The sequence below is a fragment of the Parasteatoda tepidariorum genome, chromosome 12, assembly GCF_982258835.1.
Source record: "Parasteatoda tepidariorum strain Cologne lab strain chromosome 12, Ptep-v5.0, whole genome shotgun sequence".
NCBI classification, from domain to species: Eukaryota; Metazoa; Arthropoda; class Arachnida; order Araneae; family Theridiidae; genus Parasteatoda; species Parasteatoda tepidariorum.
The window spans coordinates 2,901,559-2,920,165 of NC_141766.1; the positions used below are offsets into that span (position 1 = coordinate 2,901,559).

An 18,607-nucleotide genomic window follows, 5' to 3' on the forward strand; every position below is an offset into this window, starting at 1 on the left:
AAAATAAAAAGAAATTTATTCTATGGCTGTTTTTCATCAAGTGACTTTTAGCAAAAATTAATGCCATTTTTAAAACTATTTGTAACAATTCTTTATGACTGCTAAGGTCAGATCTTTAGGAAGCAACACCAATGCTAATAATGAAAATGATGCAAATTGTCTCTGGGAAAAGAAACCTACAGTTTCGCAAAAATGAAAAGTGTATAGAATCCAACTTTTTAAGATGTGACAAAAATACTCCTGCACTGCATTCTGTGGGATTTTAAGAAATTTATGAAATTTGAGAATTATTCATTAGAAAAGCAAACCGCAGCCTAAAAGCAAAATCTCGCCAAGAGTTTCAAAAGCGTAGTCAAATTTTCCCCTAATTTTACAAACGAAAATTTAAAAAGTAATAAAGTATAAAGTTAAAAGAAAAAGTTTTAATTATGGCAATTTTTTCCCAACATGGATACTTGCCTTAACAGGAAAACAAGGATTTTTAATTTTATATATTTATATATTATATACTTTTATATATTTAATTTTATATAATTCTTAACAAGAATTTTTAATCTTTTTAAAATCAAAATGACAAACTATCCTAAAAGAATAACCCTTTCGTTACTTCTATAATTGTGAGTTCGTAACAGTTATTCTGTTAGATTAGTAACTGTTAGATTTTGTCTAAATTCAGCCAACGCTAGCGGATGTAGTGTAACATTTTGATGTGATTGTTGTTGTTGTTGTTACTTTACGTCGCACTAGAGCTGCACAATGGGCTATTGGCGACGGTCTGGGAAACATCCCAGAGGATGATCCGAAGACATGCCATCACAATTTTGATCCTCTGCGGAAGGGATGGCACGCCCGCTTCGGTAGCCCGACGACCCCATTTTGATGTGAAGAAAAACTTCTAATTTTCAAAAATAAAAGCGTTTTGTTAGTTGATGTATTGCTTGGATCAAATAAAAAATCACAAAAATTAAAAATGATTCATTAAGGCTGCTTTTTATAAGCTTTTTCATCACGCTAAAAAAAATTTTTTTCTTCGTTGTGAATAATATGCTATTTTCATATTTCTTTAATTTTCATAATTCCTGAGAGTTTTGCAACAGTTATTTATGACTGTTTTGGTCAAGTTTAACATATCTTTAGATAGCGTCCTCAATGCTAATTCCGAAAATGGCGCAAAAACGTCACTAGAAGGCATAGTTGAAGAGAAGGCATAATTTTGTAAAAAAAAAAGTAATTTGTGATCTAATCCTTTTTTTAAAGATTCAAAAACTTACTCCAATGCTGCGTTATCTAGGAACATTAAAATATGCAAAAATTGAGAAATATTCATTTTGATAATTTTCATCTAGGTGGAAAAATCTAGCCAAATTGGTGATTTTTTAAAAAAAATTTCTGGCTACCCTTTCTTTTATGTATTTTGAATTGTATGGTATAAAATTTTTTACTTCATTTGAACTGCTTAATTTTAAATCATAAAATCCAAACTTATAGTAGAGAACAGTTCTTGAGACTTCGACATTTAAAAATATGAAAATTTGAAACTATATTTCTCTAAAACAAAATATGCGAAAAGTACATTATGTGTTTCAAACTTTTGATACTTAGCTACTTGGATCATATTTTCCTGATTGCTTACTCCCCTATAGTTTGGGGGTCAAAAATCCAAATCAGTTGTTAAGAGGTGTGTTTATTAAGGAAAGTAAGTTTTTTCGTATGATTTCGTGATGATTAGCATCTTTAAAGTTTTTTTTTTTTTGAACCATTATAATTTCATTTTAGAGCGAGATAATCCTGTCTTTAGATCAAAAGTTATTAAATTGTTTAATTTTTTATTTTGCACACTGTACAGATGGAGTACTGTAGTTATACTCTGTAAATATAATAGGCAACTCAAGGTTACGCGACTTTCTTACCCTCCACACTCCCCTCCCCCCAGCTGTCCATGGATTCAACAAATCTTGCTTTTTTCATGGCAGTACGTTTCAATAATAAGATGGAATACACTTGCGAAGGAAGAAGCAAAATTTGCTAGAACCATGGTAATGGCGAGGGGGAAAGTCTTGAGAGTGGGAAAATCGCGTAACATTGAGACGTCAAATCTATCTACTAAGAGTATAGTGTAATCAACCCGAAACGAAGCAATTTTTTGCACATCAGCAGACATGTCGTAGCCAAATCATATCTAAGCTGTGGCTTCACAATAATAATTTCTTTAATGGCATCTTATACAGTTTGTTAATAATTTTGTTTAAGAAGGCCTTATATTTAAAAAAAATCAGTTCATTGCTATAGTTAGAATCTTTTGAATACTGTTTCCAAACAAATCAGTGACAATAATATTTATGTAAAAATTATGAATATGAATTTCAAAAAAATGTGTTTTTTTGTTGTGTAAAATTAATATAAAAAGATAACATGAGGCACAATTAAACGAATTTTATTGTAATCAAAAATAAATTGTCAATATTCTTACACAAATCAATGCATTCATTTAGTTTAGTTTATACTATCATACATATAGTTTATCCTGAAACAAAATACTACAAAATACGTATAAATAAAACAATCTAACATTACTTTAGAACTAATTTATGCTTATTTTATAGTTTTAACAAATTATTTATATTTCTAAACTTTGTATGTAGGGAAGTTTGATATATTCACATACATGTGTGATTAATACAGAGAATTTAAAATTTAGTAATGAAAGATAGCTAACGTATTTCATTTGTACAACAACACTCAGAAAGTATCGAAATTAGTGTGATGGTCAATAAAATATGAAAATAGTATGTCATTATATTATTTTTATAACATGAACGGTAAATATATACAGGGTGTTTGAAAAGACGAATGTAAAATTCTGATTCTCATATCATATGTAAATATCAAAATTATGAAAATTGAGTTTTTATCTTAATGAGTTCCAGAGACAAGAAATATAAAAAATTTAATATTTGAATTTTAAATAAAATCTGATTAATTTAAATTTTTTTATGTAAGTTTTTATACTTTAATCACTAGAAAGAGAAATGGAACAACAGTCTCAATTTTTTGAAGGAAAAATTTCATTCAAATGAACTAATTTTTTTTAGTTAATTGTAGATTATTTTATTTAGTAAAAGCTCATTAGTTATTTAGTATAGATTCAATTACTATCTTCAATTTGTGATGTTTTCTTTTCTCAAAGTTTTTCTATTATAATGATTATAATAATATGACGTACAATAATCAAACAAAATATTGATTTTTACAAATTGTAACAATATTTGTATCACCATTTCTATCGATATAGACGTGGGCTAAATTTAATAGGACCCTTTATTTATAAAAATATTAAATTCAAAATATGGCACATTGTCTGATAAATACAATAGATTCAGATGTGATTTCTGATCAACCAATAAAATAACTTGATAAAAGTTTAAAAATATTTATTTAAAATGAAATTTTTACTTTACAATAAATTTCTGCACAAAATATTTTTTACAGCTGATCAATCGGTATAAGGTATGAAACTTGAATAAATTAGAACTTGTGTAAAAAAAAAGTATTTATTAAATAAAAAACACATGATTTAAGTATTACTCAGGATGAGTTGTTTAATTAGATATAACTGTTTTGCGTAAAATGGAACAAAATTTACAATTTGGTGATAGCTGAAAACAAATCTTGGATACACATTTTAAGATAAAAATAAGATTTTTAATTCAACATAATTTACATATTGCTTTATATTTTGTCTTTTGTGTGTGAAAACACAGCTGACATAAAATTTATATTTAAGATTAAATTAACTCACATAGTATTTCGCATTTTCATGAGTTATTTAAACACTCAAATGATAATTATTGGAGTAGACACAATATATGTAATAATAATTATCAATCGTCAGTATATTGAACAACTTTTGTGTAAAATTAACAATAATAAATATAGTTCCCAAATACCCCGAAACTTTCAATTTACAATACGATCATTCAAATGATATTCAAAATACGCGAAAAATGACAAATGATTAAAACTTGATCAAATGAAATGATGAAAATTAGAGAGATTTTGCACTCCACGTGGCATCCCGTACGCTCACGCATATAAGTTCGGTGCTACCGAGAATTTTTTCAAGTAACTGCGCTGCGCAGAATTTATGTACGTGAGCGTGCGAGATGCTACGTGAAAGTGCAAAATCTCTTTTATATACAAAGTAAAAGATCGCTTGTTAGCGTTGACTTGCTATACTCTTTTTAAATAGAATAGGCGTCTCAAGGTTATCCACTCTCCACACTTTTACCCTCTCTGTTATCAGGATTTTGGATAGCCTTTTTCTCAAGCAAGTATAATCTGACTTCCTTTTGAAACGTACTGCCGTATGAAAGATTTGCCGAAATCATGGTATCAGACAAAGGAAAAGTGTGGAGAGTTGAAAAATCGTGTATCCTTCAAGTGCATATTCTATTTACTAAGACAATAAGCACTGTTCAAAATATACTTTAAAATCCATTTTAAGTATGAGAATCGTCAGATTTTCTTAGTTCGGTGACAGCAACTGGGCATTTGTAATAAATAGCCGAGCAATCTCTTTGTTGTAATCCATTTCTTGCAGCTTTAAGTATATCCTTTAGTGCAGATTTAGTGCTAGATGGAAATCTGGAACGTTCTAAACGACCTTCAACACTAGAATAAAAAGAAAGAGTATATACAGGCATATCTATCGCCGTTAATAGATATATTTTTAGAATCTTAGTTTGAAATGAAGTGTAAAAAACTGAGGGGTCACTAATGTTGAATCTTTTATCTACTAAAAAGCATTTTAACTTGCAGGCACCTAAGAAAAGAATCGATCTTATCTTATAGTATTAAACAATATTATTTACTTAAGTCGATCTGGACTGATCGTAAATCCTTAAGTCAAGCATCACTGTCTGTGGTCAGTAAGCGGGTAGGTGACCACTTTGATCAGTCTACGCAGGGACAGAGGGTGAGCGGTCCTCTTTAAACTGTTCTGTCGTAAAGACTCCGCGCACCAAAACAGGGGAGCCATCCCCTCTGCAGAGGATCAAAACTGCGATGGCATGAATCATCCTTAGGGATATTTCCTAGATCGTCGCCAATAGCCCATTGTGCAGCTCTAGTGTGACGTAAATAAAGTACCCACCCACCTAATTAAGTCGATCGATAACTTTTGAAATGTATCCACTTATAAAAAATACATTTGAAACGACCACCATTGAGCTGATACATCAAGTTCAGCTAAATGGAGAAACGAATCAACACAAATTGTTATAATACCTCACGCAAATAAAGAAATAAAAAGGTGCATATCATAAGCACTATCATAAGCATCTCAGGTCTGAGGCCAATAAAATGAGGTTGTTATTTCAAAACAGTTAATATGTTCGTATTGAATAATTCTGAAACTGTTAATAATAAATTAATTAGGATCTTATTTGAATTAGTTATATTTCATTTCATTAATCCTAAAAAGGGTCTAAAACATTGTCTGACTGTACAACAATTTACTGTATTATTTATGCATAAAAGCTCTTAAAACATCTGATACATTAAATGCATCGACAGGGGCGATGCTTCATTCGATTCAGCATAAAAAGATTAAAAAAAAAAAAAAATTATAATACACGACAACAATACGTCTTAGCATAGTGTAAGTTTCCCGCTCCTTTGGCAGATGCAGGCTCATTTCGAGGAAAGTATAAACTGTCATTTTGGGCCAAAATCACACTTCTTAGAAGAAAAAAGAAGGAAAAAAAACAATTCGCAGGATTTCAATAACTATTTCCGTGTTCAATTACTGAGCTACGGACCTCAAATTTTAGATTTTAGGTCCAAATTTTAATTTATTTTATAACCCGCGTTGAACAGCCGACATGAAGAAGCGTTACATGATGATGCGTTACATGAAGAAGAAGACCGCGAGAACCTCCCACGGTTAGCCTGATGGCAAGGGGACTCTAACCCATCATCCGTCTACCACTGAGAATATTTCCCGTTAGCATTGTGGTCGGTGCAAGCCGGACGCGGAATTCGTATCGACCAACCATCGCTGGGATTCGAACCCGGTTGACCTCATTGGAAGGCGAACGCTCTTCCCCCTGAGCCATCGCGGCTCCTAAGTTCAAAATTATAAAAAAGCTAAATCATTAAACATAGGTCCGCGAATTGCTTGGTGAACTGGGTAATTGCCCAGGGCCAGTAACATTTAGGGCCTCCAGAAATTCAGGACTGAATAATTGTTTTATTACAAGTTTTTCTTTACATTTGCTAAATCTTGTATATATTTTTACTATTCCTTGGATATAATTTATACGAGTTATTATAATTTATATTTCTAAATGCGTCTAATTTCATTTCAGTTTATGTTCCCTTAGATGAGATGTGTAATTTTTAAAATAACATGGAAATCTTTGTCTACTTTCAACTTTTATGGCACAGAAATTATTTTAAAAATTCCAGCTATTGCTCATTTGCGAGTGTGTGGTGTGCAATTCCTAAGAACTGCTGTGAAAAAGGTTTAGAAAAGTAAAAATCATGGTTTGCATGATTTAAAAATATTTAAATTGAAAAAAAGAACCATTAATTTGAATCACAGGATCTTTATTAAATCTTAGATTTATCAAAAAAATATTATTTATACGGTACTCTATTATCTAATATATTATACTTTAAGATTGTGATAATAAACCATTGATATCGAATCTCATTGATAATAAATGTTTTATTTATAGAATCAAGGAATAAGTTAATGATTAAGAAACGAAATATTGTTTTTTTTTCTCAAGAGCTTAGTTGCAGAGAATATAACTTTTAAATTATAATTATTAATTTCATATAATTTTCATATTTTAATGTGCTCATTAAAGTATAAAAAATAATTTTTTGCTTTATTATCAATAAATGTATTTTAGTTATGCCCATTAAATTTTATACACAATTATTTCAATATAAGTAATATTAAATTATTTAAATATGTTATTAGTATATCTATTTGTGAATAAAGAATAAAGACTTGATATGCCAAGAATAGTTTATTTTTTGAACTGTTCGTTGATTTAAATTAATTTACTTAACATTCCACAAGTTGGTTCTCTATATTTGCAATTCATTAATGTTTTTAGTTTTATCATATCTTAATGTGTTCATTGTAGTATGTAAAATAATTTACTGTTTCATTATCAATAAACGTTTTTCAATTATGCCCATTTAATTTTATACACATTTATTTTAATACAAGTAAAGTTAAAACTAATTCAATATGTAATTAGAATATCTACTTATAAATAAAGGATAAAGATTTGCTCTGACAAGAATAGTTTATTTTTTTAAATATGCTATGACCTAAATTAATTTATTTTACATTTCAGAAGTTGGTTTTCTGTCTTAGCAATTCAGTAATAGTTTCAGTTTGATAAAAAGAAAAAAAACCTCTGGCATTATTTATTCAGTAATTAGTTTGCTGTAATTAAATAATATTAATCTTTTTATTATTAGTTCTTATTTCATATTTACAAATAGATATCCTAATGACTAAATATGTAATTAGGATATTTACTTGTAAATAAAGAATAAAAACTTGTTTTGCCAAGAATAATTTATTTTTTAAAATATTTTTTGATCTAAATTAATTTACGTTTATTCGACAAGTTGGTGCCCTGTCTTTGCAATTCATTATTGTTTTTAGTTCCATAAAAAATAATAACTGACTTCATTTATTCAGTAATCAGCTCGCAGTAATTCAATAATAATATTAACATTTTTATTATTAGTAGCATTAGGAATTTTAGTTGCAGTATTATTCACTGATGCCACTGACAGAGCCTGATAAAGGCAGGGGCATACGGGGCAGTTGCCCCGGGCTCCACATCAGAGGTGGGCCCCCAAATCGAATTTAAAGTTTATTTTAGGTTTCCCTCAATAATGAACTTAATATCAGTACAGTGTACATCCGTCAGTTTTATGTTAGCTTCTTTAATCTATCGTATGAACACAAAAATCTATATTTCGTAAATCTGTGGCTTTCTAGTGCGGAATTCAGCTAAATTTTCGCAATTACAATGGACAAATTTGATTACAATGGACTAATCAAGAGCCTGTATTTTTACATACAAAATGCGATGTGCTTACAAAAATACAGGCTTTTGATTGGCTTAAGTGAGCCATGTAATTGCTAAAATTTAGCTGAATTCCACCCTAATGTCAGCAAGGATATGTATTTTTCGCAGCTAGATGACAATGTTAACAATCAGAAACCTGGATTCGGCATGAATGACATAGAATTGTCAGAAAATTAATAAAATGGACAGAACGATAATTCGCTTGACCATTGCAAGGGGGACTTAATAGCTATTTTAGGTCAATTTTCTTGTTATATATGTATGATAAGGTGAAACATTTTACCTCCATAAAGTTCAATTCCTCATTACTGAAGTAGTGAAGCAGGAAGTTTTTGCCCCAAGCCTTAATTAGGCTAAATCGGGCCCTTTCCACAGGCGACTAAAAATGTAAAAAGTGGTACTAACTCAATTCAATTTTCTTTAATCATTATATCTCTTTAATTATTAAATTGTAACTACCACTATGACTTACATTTCAAATTGTTCAGACTTAAAATCAAAGCATTCGTTGCAATCACTCTCAATAGTAAACTGAAGGAAATATGATATACAAAGTTACTAATTTTTAATTTCTTCCAATAAAATTTTGAATTTTTCCAGTCATCTTTTATTCGCTTTTAGCAAGCTTGAATTCTTGTTAATTACTATTTAGTATTATTTATACACTTTGTCAGAATTTTGTACTCTAAACGCGAAAAAAAAATTATTTTTATTTTTAAATGGGATTGAAATTGGCTGCTAAAACCCTAAGTACGACCCTGTCCTTGATAATGCATATTACAATCAATAAGATATTTTTAATTTGGAAACTTTGAACTCAATAGTTTAGTGAGGTGCCGTGGTGGCTCAGATGATAGAGCGTTCGCCTTCCAATTAGGTCAACCGGATTCGAATCCCTGCCATGGCTGTTCGATACGAATTCTGCACCCGGCTCGCACCGACCACAGTGCTGACGTAAGATATATTGTAGTATTTATTTATTTAAGAAACAATCATTAAATTTTAATTTTATTTTAAAAATTAATTTGACAAATAATTTTAAAAACAATTGAGAGGCGGGTCATTTTAATCATGTTAGAAAAACCTTTAAAAGAATTGAAGGAAATATTTTACAACTGCAATAAGAATAAAAAAAAAACAAATATAGAATTCCATAGTTAATTAAAATTTTGAATTAAAAATAAAACTCAAAATGTATTTAAGTAATATTTTTTTCAAAGCTTTTTACAGTGCAAAAACAAACCTATTTTAATAAATAGAAACCAGACATTTTAAGAAAGAAAATAATTACTTTGCAAATATAATAATATAAATAACCCATCATTCAAAAACTATAACCGCCAAAAACAAATGCATAGACTTGCAAAGGATACCCGTCAAAGTTTCATAATATTTCGAACATTATTAAGAAAGTTATAGTTAAGAAGTGGAAATTAGAAGTTCAGTAAGAATGATAGAAAAGATTGAATGATATATAAGAAAAAAATTCTCGTTTAAACCCGAAAAAGCGGCGAGAAAAGCGTTGGCTAGGAAGTTCCATATATGTTGTCTTTAGCATTTTTGGTTGTTTGCTTTATTCTTTATAGGACATTATTCATGGTCTACATAATTTTTCAGTTTTAGATTTTTTTCCCTTTTTTCATCATTTTTTTATTTTTTACTATTTTTTTTTATAAATAAATTTTCAATGGCATTTTATATCATCCAATAACAAGTGATGTTAAACAAAGATATAAGAATTTGTTTTTGCTCAAAAGGCAATTTTTCAATTTGAAAAACATCAGGAATCATTTGATATTACAATGTAATACTAATTATTTTGAAGATATTTACTAAAAATTAAATCCTACTTATATTTATCAAGCATTTATTTACATCTTATTTTATTAATTCAAATTAGACCTATTTATTTTAAATAATACCCTATGTTTTACAAAAGTTATCAAAATTTTTATTGCATAATTTTTTTTAATAAAACACTAATATAAAGCAGGTTTTCAAAACTTTTTAAGAACTTTATTTTTTGTTTCATGTTTTTTCTATGGTTTTTAGAGGCTTTTTTTGCATTTTTAGAAGGATTTTTAGGTCATAAACATAGTAGCCCTGGTTAAAGTGTTATAGCCATAGAAAGTTTCGTCGAAACCAACAATTTGTCGGGAGTTTTGCTGATGGGCAGTAGCGAACTCTCGAAACTTCCAAATCAGTGGACTGTACCAGAAAACTTTTTTTTTAGAAAAAAAAAAGAGAGAGAAAAATTGCATTAGATATTTATTCCCTTAAAGACATCAAAAGAATGAGCTCAGGGTATAGAGCTTTCCAATGAGGTGAACTGGGTACAAATCCCAGCGATGGCTGATCGATACCCTGGCTCTCAACGATCACAGTGCCAGGATATCCTCAGTGGCAGACGGATCATGGGTTTGAGTCCCCTTGCCGCCGATCTAACTATGCGAGATACTCCACGCTATGTAACGCAAATGCGGGTTAGTTTTATGAAAAAGTAGCCCACGAAAGCAAACAATCGAGAAGTTCCTTTGCCTCCTGGATTGGGTTCAAAATTACGAGGCTGCGGAGTTGAACATTAGAAGTCGTAAACCCAAAATCGGCTCGGCTGTTCAACGATAGTTTCATAGATTAAAAAAAGTGTGTATATACAATAATTCGAAAGGCCTTGATGAAACTGTTTTCCATTTGGGTGTCGCATTCGGAAGTGGAATAAAGCAACACCGAGTTGATGATTAAAACTGTACTAATTGATCTCCAAATGGCTATCCCACCCAGCGTATTCTCCAGCGTCTATTATCTATTTACAATTCTCAAAAGGATATTTGACACAAATGATAAAGCTCTATTGAAAGTGTTTTTATAGGGGTGCTATAAATAAACGCTGGAGAACTTTTAGAATTCCCTTATCTAAAAAATCATAAAAGAGGCTGAATAAAATCAAATTTTGAATAAAAAGTGTTTTCCCCCCTTTGAAGTTAGTCACGAGAATTTTGGACCAAAGTATTGAGAATCTTAGTAAGTGGGGTGTTAGTAATTATTACAAAAAGCTCCATTTGGATGTGTTCACAGTAGCTTCACAATCACGCGTTCAAACTAGCCCCCCTCGCAGTTTCATTTGTTCATTTAAACCTATTGTGGAATAAATTAAAATAATTCAAATCAGAAGTGACTAATATACGTATAAAAACATACATATTAACAACATATCTCCAGTTATTTAAAACAATGAATTAAAATAGTCTTATGTGGTTAAATCAAGAATTTTCTTTTCCATTATAAAAACTGTTAGTTTTTATAATGGAAAAGAGCAGTACCGTTGAACAAAAGAGCATTTACTGTTGAACAATCAAAAGTTAAGAAAATGTTAAACAGTTGTGTCAAGACTTCAAAACTTTTCGAAAAATATTGACCAATAAAAAACATATTATCCCAGCTGTACACATTACCTCCCCCCCATATAATACTTTCCCCCATTCATACTTTTCAACTTACATATTTTTATGCATTACAAAATATAAACATATTTTTGTTCAATACATATAATTATAATGTACTTATTTTCAGAAATTTCTTAAAAGACACCTTTGAATAATTTTTTTATAAGGAAATTATTTATAACATATTTCTATCTATATTTTAACCTCTAATCTTTGTAACGTAAGGTATAATGAGATATCTCGTTCACACATTGTTTATTGAACTTATATCTTGGTTCGCTGCTTTTATCATTGTCAACAATGCTGTTATGTGCTATAAAATTTTAATTTTAGTATGTTTTACTGGTTTTAAAATTAAAATAAATATTACAATTATTATATTTCGAAATAAAATTTAAAATTATTTTTATCCTGGTATGCAAACTAATATTAACACAAATGATATTGATTGCCAATAACTCTAGATATCAATATAGTGAATATATATGGATATAAGGGTCACTAACTGAGAGCAAACATTTTTAGAGTAAAAAAGTGCCATTGCATAAATTTTCGAATTTTCAAATTTTTAAATTGTTTAATGTAAGATTTTTAACAAATATTTTTAAATAAATTGTCAGTATTTTAGAAATTTATCCTTTATTAGCACATTGAAATTAAATTAATATTAGTTTATATCTTAAAAGCGAAGTAATCAAATGAATTATCTTTTAGTTTCATGATAATCTGTAAAATATTTTCAAAGAAAAAATAAACTTCAAGACCCTTCTAAAGCAAATTTAAACAATACATAAATATCAGGAATCAATATTGTTCAGCCATTTGAGGGCAGAAAATATTTCTTAGTCAAACTTTTATGAGGAAAGAAAAGTTCTATATACACTTGAATAGTAAAAATAATAGAATTATTATTTTTACGATTCCCTTAATGGTTAAAATTAATATGTTTCACATTACTTTTAGCAATTAAGGAAAATAGCAATAATAATTAAAAGGAAAGGAAGGAAAGACGCTTTCGAGAACTTAAATGTGCCTTTTTTACAATAAGAAAATATGTATTTTTCACTAGTAAATATATTTCAATATTGTATCCGTTCATAAGAAGCATATATTTATCTCATTCAGTAAAAGTGAAATTTTATGTCAGTGTCTAATTGTTTAAATGCTAGGAATATTTTCAAGTATGATGTCTGATCCGCGTTGGCTCAGGAGATAGAGCGTTCGCCTTCCTATGAGGCGAACCGGGTTCGAATCCCAGTCGATACGAATTACGACCATAGTGCTGACATGAAATATCCTCAGTGGTAGATGGATCATAGGTTAATGTCCCCTTGCTGGCTGTTCAACGACGGTTATAAAATAAAAGATAAAATATGATGTCTAGAGCCGTACTGACTCAGGGGATAAAGCTTTCGCCTTCGAATGGGGTGAACCGGGTTCAAATCCGAGGGATGCGAATTCTGCACCCGGCTTGCACCATCCACAGTGCTGACGTAAAATATCTTCAGTGGTAGATGAATCATAGGTTAATGCCCCCTTACCGTCAGGCTAACTGTGGGTGGTTTTCGTGGTTTCCCTCACCATGTAGCGTTAATGCTGGTTAGTTCCATTAAAAAGTCCTCCATGTAGGAAATTTTCTCCCAATATTTGATCCAGCAGTTCCCTTGTGTTCTGAATTGGATTCAAAATTACAAGACTACGGAGTTGAACATTAGTAGTCGTAAACCCGAAAATTGGGTCGGCTGTTCAACGACGGTTATAAAATAAAATATAATATCTAATGGCATTTATTTAATAGTAACGTATTTTTTAGCATGCTTAAAAAATTTTACGATGCAAAAACTACAGGAAATTAAGCATAAATTTGTGATATTATATTTGAAAATCAAGTGAAGTAACTTGATATATCCAAATAAAGGTAAAATAAATAAAACATCTTCAAAGAAAGAGATAGTTTTTTACATAAACCTTCTGTTTCAAATAATAAAAGAAAATTTAACTGTAAATATTACAATAAACGCATATAAAAGGTCTCAGCATTCAAGAATTTTGAATTATTAAAAAATTGTACGAGCTAACCATGTAATCAAAAGTTTATACTCATTACATTTCCAAACGCTCATCAAAAATGCCAGTTGAAATAAAATTTGACTTATATTGAATAACGTTAACACGCACAGTATATTAAAAATTTATTTACAGGGGAAAATTTAAATTTTTTAAGGTAAAGGAAGATGTGCATTTCGATCTCAAAGACGTTGAACTTTGCTTAATATTAAAATGAGATAAAATAATAATTACCCAAAAGCTTGGATTAACTTTTCGGTGAAAGAACCAAAACTTGGATTTATACTCTTTCTATGAACTTCACAGACAATCAGACGCTGGCAATCAGGCACACTTAAATCATATTGGTCAACAACTTTTTCAAATTTTGCCAATGCACCGAGAAATGTTGAGAAACGGTTTGGCTTTTCTTGCTCTGTTGATCTTTTTTTCAAAAATAAGGAATTTGAACCACCTGTAGCTGCTGATGCTGCTTGTTCAGCTACAGCATTTCCTATAAGTGCACCAAGCGGTCTAAGGCCTCCTGTGCCTAAAGGTCTTAGGCTTCCAGCACCTAAAGGTCTAAGTCCTCCACCAGCACCTGCTGCTCCTCCCAAAGGCCTTATTCCTCCTAGACCAGCACCAGCTCCAAATGGGGCAAGAATACCTAAAGCACCCATGCTTCCAAGACCACCTCCTGCCCCAGAAGTTTGAGTATTAGTGGCTGTACTTCCCATTATTAATTGACGAATTAATATTAAAGGCAATAATGGAATACCCATCATTCCAAGAACTCGCATAAATGGTCTGAAAGGACCCAGACTGAGAAATCTTCGTCCTTCAACTTCTTTTTCTGATTTTTCCGAAGAAACGGGCAAACTCAGCCATATTACTGCAAATGTTAAAATAAGAAAAGCGTGAATATATCCGAATTTCATTTTGATCTGAAAGTAAAAATATTACTTTAGAAAAAATAACGCATGATATTTCTTGTCGTTAATTTTTGCTTTATTAAAATATATATATATATATATATATATATATATATATATATATATATATATATATATATATATATATATATATATATATATATACACCATAAACACCATAAACAGTTTTTCACGTACTAAGCGTTAGTTTTAATGGTTCAAATTCCCTTCATCAGTGTTAACTATTAATTAAATTGCAAGATCAGACATGCTTTTAATAAACATGCTTTTATTTTGCCGGATTTAGATTCTGGATCATTGAAATACAGCAATTCTGAAAAAATGGTTCTAATTGGAGAACGGTCGAAAGTTTGGGCTCCATAATATTGATTTCACTTTTTGCAAATTTCGTTATGCCTTTTGAATTTCTTACAATAATATTTTTTTCTAAAAAATTCCAGTGATTTGGGATAATTTTAATTTTTCGTCCCACTTTAGGTTTATGCCCTTAACACTGGCCAACTGTTTCTGAGAAAATAACGTTGAAAGTTTAAGTACAGTTTAAGTGTTAACGATATTTTTCTTCTCTGGTAGGTAAAGTACTCAACATAGACGCTCGCGATTCAATTCTTGCTGGAGATCGATAAGTGATTCTTAAAAATATTTTTTATAATAATTTTTTGAGAAAAATATTTTTGAAAAAATTAAAAAAAATAAAAATGACACGCTTTTAATAGTTTGACATAAGAACATATCCTGAAAATTGCAAGAAAATCTAATATTTAACCTTGCCTGACTCTTAAAACAGGCTCAAAGTACATGAATACAACATAATGAGTACAACATAATGAACAAGGTTTTTATGGTAATGAATTCTCAATTTGTAAAAAATTTTATTTTATGGATAAATATGCTTATTACATATTTTATAATTCACTTTTGGTTTGCCTTTTTAGTAAATGAATGAATAAACTATAAGCGGTTCCACGGGCTACTGAGTACATGTTAAAATTCAGCTTTCTGTGATAATAATGAGGGTTAAATTAAAGCACAATACGTATTAGACTTTATTTAATAATTAAACTAAATTTTGTAAAATATTAAATTTATTTACAAATTTTTCCACACATTAGACTTTAATTTATTAAATCCCATTTTGTGCAGTCAAAAATACAGTATAATTTTTGAACATTTTTGCACATTTTAAGTTTTTTTAATTAAAATGTTTGTTAGCTTAAAAAATTTAATTATTTTTTTTACAGAAATTGTAAAATTCGAGCCTTAGAAAATAAGCTAATACCTCAATTTAACAGCTGACATTTTATATTTATTTGTCACACCGAATTCGATTTTAATTTTGCATTTTTATACGAAATAAATACTAAAAATAGACTTCCAATGTAGTAGAAATAGTATAATGGAATGGTAATCATTAATTAATATTTATTACTCATTAAAAAACATTATTTATTTGAGATTATAATTTTAGATAAAAACTGATTCAAATCACTTTTGTTGTGACTTACTTTTTCAACGCTTAACAAGCTATTGTATGACTTGTTTACATTGACCCCATGTCATTAGGTTCATGTGGATAAAGGCATTTTTTTAATTAAAAAAAATATTATTAAAAATATTCATACAAAATTGCTAATGTACCATTGAAAATGTAGCGAAATATTTACATTTTAATTTAAAGAAATTCTAGATACCGTCAAAAAACTAAATTGGTAAATTTAAAAATTTATAAAAATTGCGCACACTAGCTTCTCTTTTTCCAACTAAACTATTAAAATATTAACTAACTTATATTGAAATATTGACTATTTAAAAAATGAGACTAAAGGAAAGCTAAAAACAAAATACTTATATAATGTATGATTAAAAATAAAAACAAAGAATCAGATTTTATAAAAAAAAATTCTCAGTGTTCAAAATTTTTAAAAAGTTATAACGGCAAATTTATAAAAATTGCCCACACTAACTCCCCTTATCTACGTTTTTTTTAAAAAAATTAGTTTAAAAAGTAATAGAAAGGTAAATAATATAAAGTACTAACCTAATGTAATTCAAAATGAAGGTTAGACATTCAAATTTTAACAATAAAAAATTACATGCATGTTCAAAAAGCTGTATTTGTTTATTTATAATAATAGCTCCCCTCATCTGAATTTAAATAAAAGAAAAAATTAAAAGATAAGAGAAAACTAAAGATAAATTACTAACCTCGTATATTATTCAAAATGAAGATTCGAATTTTAATAATAAAAAATTATAGATATATTCAAAAAGGTGCATTTATAAAAATTGCCCCTATTTCAAAAATTAGAGTAAAAGAAAGGTAAAAATAAAGTACTAACCTTGAAGTGAATATGGAGTAATAATGGAAGAAACAAAGAGGAGACGCGGTCAAAGGCATTTATAGTGTGCCTATGGGCATTCGGTCATCAATGTCTTCATGAGATAGATATAGGTCTGCTAAAGAATGTTACCGGACGACATCACAATTCGATGCTTCAAGCAAGCGGAAGTAATTTCCTTTTGTTTATTTTGATCTTGGATTCACGCATAATATATTTTGAAGATACAGTTAAGAATAGTTAAAGAAATAGTGTTCTTAAAGAAACCTTAAAAATCATTTTATTTTCGAAAAAATAATTTTGCCCAAGTTTGCTATTTGGTATTGATATTTTCATCAAATGAAATAGTTTTTAAATGTAGCAATTATATTTATACTTTTACGTTAAATAGCGGAGATTTGTGTGCCAATGAATTTTATTTTTAAATTTTCTTATTTTATATTATGCTCCTCACGTCCTCTTGTAAGTAATACATAAAAAATAAATTAAGAAATAAATATGTAAATAAATAAATTTTTAAAAAATTAAAAATGTAAATTGACAAATAAAATAACACACAATTTATCTAATAATAATGAGAAAACGCTACCCTAGTAATTTTTATTTCATAATATATCGAGATTTAAAAAATGCATCATATATGAGCATTTTTATTGATTTTTAGAAATGATTATTTGTTATTTTTACTCAATGGGGGGGCAGTTAAAGGAAAAAAAGAGCAGTTTCTGGGATTTCTGCTAATTTTATTCTCAGAATTTCTAATAATTTTATTATCAGAATTTCTAATAATTTTATCATCAAGTTCGCCAACAACTCCCAGAAACCCTAGCTTTAAATGAAGGCCTGAATAACTTTTGCTTCGAATTATGAAGCTGGCAAGAAAGTTAACTGGAAAATGCGATAAAAATTGAACAAATAATTCCAACAATTAAATTTAGTTAAAGTCTTTTTAATTTACTTTCAATTATTATATAACAATGATAAATTTCAATTTTTAGCTCTTTTTACGTACTCTAGTGTACTTTTTGCATAGCATAAAATTACCTAAAAGGTTACTTAAATCGAATTTTTTACCTTCCCTATGTTACTTCATTGCAATAGGAAATTCCAACCAACGAGGGTGAAACCAATTATATTTTGACATAGACAATCACTTTGTAAACGAACAGAATAACCGATTTTAGAATATAAAGTGATAAAATTTGTGCTAAATATCGCCAAACATATGGGTCACAGGAGTGATCCATATGAATATTATGATTGCTTACGATTGTTTTGTTGAAATAAATTATACAAAATTTTTTCTTAGAAGTCCACTGAAATGCTGAATTCTGCAGAAAAATATGATATCAAAAATTATTATTTATTTATTCATTTATTTTTTTACAAACAGTGTTAAAGTTAAGATCCGGTTTTTTTAAGAGTCAGACAAGGTTGGTTACTTGATATTTTTGATTTTGATGGAACTTTCAGGATATGTTCTTTATGTAAATCTATTAGCGTATTTTTTAATTTTTGCGGAAAGGAAATTTTTTTTCTCGAAGTTTGGGTGGAGATCAAAACTGTAGATTCTCTGAAATTTTGAGAAGAGCACATCGATTTACGAGTAAATGCTTTTTGTGAAGCGAGTGAATCATGGCTCTGACCGTTATTTCATGTTCTACTACTTTCTATTTCATGTTCTGTTAAAACAAAATAGT

The 18,607-nt window shown here is 29.1% G+C and overlaps 1 protein-coding gene across 1 annotated transcript; it reads right to left on the reverse strand.

Moving 5' to 3' along the window:
- Positions 1–2,418: 2,418 nt before the first annotated feature.
- On the reverse strand, positions 2,419–17,040 carry LOC107448339 (uncharacterized). Its single transcript, XM_043054527.2, has 3 exons — positions 16,908–17,040; positions 13,871–14,559; positions 2,419–4,671 (listed from the first exon to the last, which is right to left on the reverse strand). The coding sequence occupies exons 2-3, from the start codon at positions 14,551–14,553 to the stop codon at positions 4,500–4,502; spliced, it is 855 nt and encodes a 284-aa protein (XP_042910461.1). The 5' UTR covers positions 14,554–14,559; positions 16,908–17,040; the 3' UTR covers positions 2,419–4,499.
- Between the last annotated feature and the right edge of the window lie 1,567 nt (positions 17,041–18,607).